Below are 5875 nucleotides of genomic sequence, written 5' to 3' on the forward strand. Positions count from 1 at the left end.
TTAACAAGTGCTCATATATTCAAGTCTCCTTTGCATCAGTTCCTGAATCTTTGCTATGCGGTTGGCAACAAAGGTGGCAAAGCGTCGTTCTTGATTGTTAATGTAGTGAAGCACATTAGTGCTATCAGTCCAGAAGAAGGTTTGATCCACAGGAATTTCTAGATGGAGTTTGATATGCTGGTCCAGATCAGTTGCAGTGACAGCAGCGAGCAACTTCAGGCGCGGTATGGTGGTTGGGTTTAATGGGGCCAACCTAGCCTTGGACATGATGAGTGTGCACCTGTTGTTCACCCTGAGGTAGGATATAGCACCGTATGCAGCCTCTGAGGCATCAGAGAAGTGATGCAGCTGGACTTCTGAAGAATTGCCAGGCGTTGTTATTCTGAGGCATCTGGGAATAGTCAGAGCAGATAGGAGGGGTAGATCTGTCAACCACCTCCTCCACTGATCTGCAATGGCTTCTGGAAGTTGTGCATCCCAGTCCAACTTCTGACGACACAGCTCTTGGAAGAGCAATTTTGCTTTTAGTACGAAAGGACTTGCAAACCCCAAGGGGTCGTAGACGGAGCTGGTTGCGGACAGCAGACCTCTTTTTGTTGCTGGTCTGCTGATGGGTCTAGCATCAAAGGTGAAACAGTCCTGCTCCGCATTCCACAATACACCCAAGGTGCGCTCATAAGGTAAGTCGTCTTGATCAAGGTTGAGCTCGCACACAGACTTGGCCCATTCATCAGCTGGGATAAATTTCATCACCCTTTTAGAGTTGCTCAACCACTTAGTAAGCTTGAAGCCCCCGTTGGCAAGTAGTTGACGGAGTTCTGAGGCGAGTGCGATAGCCGCGTCCTCTGTGGGTAAGGACTTCAAGCAGTCTTCGACATAGAAGTTCCTCTTCACGGTTTGGACCGCATCATCCCCGTTGCTCCCTTGTTGTCTTCTCCAGCTCTTTGTAGGGCAAAGGCAGCAGCACTTGGACTCCATACACCCCCGAAAAGGTGAGCAGTCATGCGATATTGTTTGGGTGGTTTGTTTGGGTCATCATCTTGCCACCACAGGAACCGAAGTGCATCTCTTTGGTTTGGTGGTACTCTGACCTGGTAGAACATGCCTTCAATGTCGGCGTTCAGTGCAACAGGCTCTTGTCTGAACTTTAGAAGTACGCCCAGTAATTTATTAGTCAAGTCTGGGCCTTGATGTATGCGGTCGTTCAGAGAAGCTCCTTGATAGCGAGCAGCACAGTCATAGACTATGCGCACCTTGCCTGGTTTTTTAGGGTTTAGCACAGGATGGTGTGGCAAGTACCATATGGCTCCATCTACACCATCTTTATCTTTCACTTCCTCAGCATACCCTTTCTGCAAGGAGTCATTAATGCTCTGTTTGTACATCTGTTTCAGGTCTGGATCCTTAGTCAACCTTTTCCCTAATAGGTCCAGCCTGTGCTTGGCCATTTGGTAGTTGTTTGGTAGTTGAGGAGGATGCTGTTTGAAAGGTATGGGCAACACATAATGTCCATCTTCTTTGGTAACGTTCCTCTTCCAAAGTTCCAGAACTTCTCGATCAGAAGCTGATGGTAAGTCGCTATTTACATGAGCCAGATCATCAAGCTTCCAGAACTTTTCCACAACTTGCTGCAGAGCTGTCTCTGCTTGAGTGCAGTTAGCTGAAAAGTTATCTAGGACACCAGAGACTGGACCATTGAGAGTCCATCCGAGACCAGTCAAGGTTGCATAGGGCTCACCTGCCTCACCGCGTCAGACTTCACGTGGGGCCAGTATGTCAGGTTGGTCAAGCCCAATTAGCAGGTGAACCTCATTGGCTAAATCAATGTCCCCAGGACATATGTTTTCAGCGATGTCCTGTAGATGGGTAAACTGAGATATTTCCTCCACCGTGACCAGGTTGTTAAGGCTGATGTTCAGGCGGTCACGACTGAGAACACCCTTCAGCAGGTAAGATTCTCTGCGTTGATGGTCTTCCACCCGTAAATCCACAGACAGGGTGTCAACGTTGACATTCTTTGACTCCATAGTACTCAGTTTAATGTTCATCCTATGTGTCTCAAGCCGTAGTGCACGAATCAGCTGCTTGGAGCATAAGGTGGCATTTGCCCCATTATATAGAAGGGCGAAGGCGTTGATCGAGAAGTGGTTGTCTGGATCGGAGACCACGACTGGTAGAATGGGTAGAGCAACTTTCTGCCCATTAGGGTGGTTACGCTTCCTGGTAGCAGTGGCCTGGATCTCTGTTTGTTGGTTTGCAGTTGGTTCTTCTACACTGGCTGTAACAGGTGGGTTGTTGTTGGTTGTTGTGGTAGATTGGTTGTTGTTGGTTGTTGTCGCTACTATTGCAGAATGAAGCCAACTGTTATGCCTTTGTCCACACCCAGGCACCTTGCAAACCCATTTGCGGGTGCAGGTTTCTCTAGTATGCCCCGTCATGAAGCAGTTTTGGCAAAGTTTTTTCTGTCGCACCAGTGTCGGCCTGTCTTGTACTATCATGCCTCTGAAAGAGGAGCACTGGTTAAGGAAGTGTTCTCCGCTGCACTTGGGACATTTGAGGGTACCGCCTTTGGCCTTGGAGCTGGTGGCCTCTGACTCTGTGGCAAAGGACTGTGCCTTCATCGGCTTTGATGATGACTTGGATGATGTGCTGGTTGACATGCTGTGGGTGAGGAGAGATCCAAAGATGGGATCTGATCTCTTCTCAGCTTCCTCTTCAACAAGTTTAACAACATCATCCAGCCTTGGTAGGCGGCCCGATCTAGTGATCTCATAATTAACCGTCAGCCACTTCTTCTTGAGATCATATGGCAGTTTCTCTACAATTTGTAGCAGTGCACGCCCTCCATTTAATTCCTCCTCACACTTCATGGCTTTTAGTGTGTCTCTGCAGCTGCGGAGGGTGTCAGCGAAGCCTTGCAGCTGTGTGTTGTCCTTTATCGACTTGTAAGTCAGAACCTTGCCACTCCAGGCCTGGGAAATGGTGTATGGATTGCCGAATCGTTTCTTGAGCGTTGCCATGGCTTCAGTATAACCCACACTTGGCACAGGGTGATACAGACAGTGTCAGATGGCCTCCCTAGCTTGGCCGAAAATGTAGTGGTGGAGCCGAATAAGCTTTTCTTCATCTGGGACTGTGTCCTTATCGACCAGGGTGGTGAACAGTCGCATGAACTGCCAGTATTTCAGTGGCTCTCCATCAAACTTAATAATATCAGCAGGAGGTAGTCGCATTGTGTCAATATGTGCCTGGTGTTGTCGCCGTGACAACTCTAGCAGTTCGGCTACTGATGTTTCATTGTTGGCCGATGCCCCTAGTGGTGATGAAGGACCCAGGTTTCTTGTACTTGACTGCAGTTGCCTGCCAGACTGTAAATGCAGCTCACTGCGTAGTCGTTCCTCCTGCTCCACCATGAGCTTGTAGAATTCTTGCTTCTCATGTAGCCTGTGCTCACGGATCTCTTTGAGCTCAGCAAAGATCTGTTCTAGAAAAGGAGAGTCGCTGGTTGGTCGACTAGTTGATGCCTGCTCGGTCTCTTGGCCGTCATGGGTTTGTTGTCCCTCTTCATATATCCAGGTCATAGCTGCATGACGCAAGTCATGGATGTCACGTAATACAGCTGACAAATATCTGGATGAAGCATCTGTGTCGTCCTCATCTTCTAGGGTGCTGTGATATCGCATATGAGCTTCCTGGAACTTTGTTTCAGCCTCCGTAAGAGCGTGCAGCATGACCTCAGTTTCATTCAGCCGGTCTTGGATCATAAGTTCATTCACTTGGCTGATCAGGCGTGTGACAATCCCTTTTGCAGCCCCACGCTGTCGCTTGAGAGTCTGCTGCTCCTTGCCTTTTTCTTCTGACATCATGGCTTTCGCTTTGGCAGTAGTTGGGTTGATTCTCCCAGCGTGTTTGACTTTAATGTAGGAATTAAATTCACTACATTAACGTGGTTGTTGAGTGGTTTTAATCTCCCTTGGTGTAGCACACATCCAATTGAATGGTAAAACTGTAAAAACAGAATGTTGAAAAAAAACCAACAACAATAATAATAATAATTCTTGGAAAAGATAAACAAATATATATATTAAACTGCTGTTAAACTGCTCCAAAATTATGGAAGCGATTATGTAGCATAAATAAAAAGCAAAGTCAAAACCAGAAATGTTTTTTAATTTTCAAAATGAAGCTGCATTTTTTGACTCAAAAATAAAAAATAAAAAAGCAATCCACCAAAATGCTTTTTCATTTCTTTCCTCAACACAGCTTGTTCTGTCACTTAAATAAAATTAAAATGAAAATGGTATTTGACATTTCATTTTCAAGACGTTCTCTGGTAAATGTGTAGCATAATTCATTTAGAAATGTCTAATTTGACAATTAAAATGGATTAATAGAAATGCTTTTTAATTTTCAAAATGAAGCTGCATTTTTTGACTCAAAAATAAAATGAAAAAGCAATCCACCAAAATGCTTTTTCATTTCTTTCCTCAACACAGCTTGTTCTGTCACTTAAATAAAATTAAAATGAAAATGGTATTTGACATTTCATTTTCAAGACGTTCTCTGGTAAATGTGTACCAAAATTCATTTAGAAATGTCTAATTTGACAATTAAAATGGATTAACAGAAATGCTTTTTCATTTTCAAAATGTAGCTGCATTTTTTGACTCAAAATTAAAAAGAAAAAGCAATATTTCAAAATGCTTTTTCATTTTATACTTAAAACCGCTTATTCTGTGTCATTATTAAAACGAAAATGCAAAGAGGGGATTGCATTTGCATTTTAACATCCACCCTGCGCACCTTGTCGCAATATTCATTTCGAAAAAGCATTAGCAGAGGGGAGGCCGGGCGATGACGTCACTGCTTTCTCTGTGTGTCCGGCCGCTGAGCGACACACACGCACCAGGAGCAGACTGTGTTAGCGGCAGAGAAAACGGCTTTGAGTTGGTTGTGAACTTCTGATGAGTTTCCACAGCTTCTCAGGACTACATAGCAGCATGTCCGCCTTCTGCGGTCCTCCTCCGGACGCACCGCGGACAAGCTTTGTTCTGCGGACCGCCAGCTGCCTTCGCATAGCGGAGCGCAAAGCTCCAATCATGATCGCTGAAGGCGGAAATGCTGCTGCGATCTGAGAAACCATCATATGAATTTGTGTTTCCAGTGGTGTCCAGAACAAAATAAAGACTGATGTAATTCCCACATATTTACAAATTTATCTGCAGCTTCGCGCGGAATTTGCTGTTTGATGACAGCTGGAGCCCCATCAACAGATAGCAGATTTCACTGTGGTAAACGTTTGCTGCTTGGACCAAAAACACTCACTCAGCGCGAAGCTGCAGGAGACTATCTTCATAATGTGCTTTTATTACTGTCATGATTATTATTAAGGGCCTGCTCTGCTCGATCATATGTTTTTAAATCCGTGCGGTCAGACGACGCTGAAGTTGACTTGCGATTCACAGCTTCTGATTCACGAGGGCACTAAATGAACATTCTGCTGCATGTTTCACATTAAGATCACCTAAAACCGTGTCCTGTTCACAAACCTCTGGACCTGGACTGCTCAAACCTGGATCTTATTAATCAAACAGCAAATTCACCGCGAAGCTGCAAATAAATGTGTAAATATGTGGGAATTACATCAGTCTTTATTTTGTTCTGGACACCACTGGAAACACAAATTCATATGATGGTTTCTCAGATCGCAGCAGCATTTCCGCCTTCAGCGATCATGATTGGAGCTTTGCGCTCCGCTATGCGAAGGCAGCTGGCGGTCCGCAGAACAAAGCTTGTCCGCGGTGCGTCCGGAGGAGGACCGCAGAAGGCGGAAATGCTGCTATTTAGTCCTGAGAAGCTGTGGAAACTCATCAGA

The 5875-nt window shown here is 45.4% G+C and overlaps 1 protein-coding gene across 1 annotated transcript; it reads right to left on the bottom strand.

The window, feature by feature from the left end:
• Positions 1-1448, bottom strand: LOC111947899. Its single transcript, XM_023958530.1, has 2 exons — positions 1092-1448; positions 1-942 (listed from the first exon to the last, which is right to left on the bottom strand). The coding sequence occupies exons 1-2, from the start codon at positions 1446-1448 to the stop codon at positions 1-3; spliced, it is 1299 nt and encodes a 432-aa protein (XP_023814298.1).
• Positions 1449-5875: the final 4427 nt, after the last annotated feature.

This window comes from Oryzias latipes, chromosome 9 (assembly GCF_002234675.1).
Source record: "Oryzias latipes chromosome 9, ASM223467v1".
Taxonomy (NCBI): Eukaryota; Metazoa; Chordata; class Actinopteri; order Beloniformes; family Adrianichthyidae; genus Oryzias; species Oryzias latipes.

Bases quoted from the DNA above. Each gene is read 5' to 3' on its own strand.
- LOC111947899 (XM_023958530.1), bottom strand. From the start codon at position 1,448: ATGGCCAAGCACAGGCTGGACCTATTAGGGAAAAGGTTGACTAAGGAT. The intron at 943-1,091 runs GTCAGAGTACCA...TGCCCTACAAAG, and splicing joins TTGAAGGCATGTTCTACCAG to AGCTGGAGAAGACAACAAGG.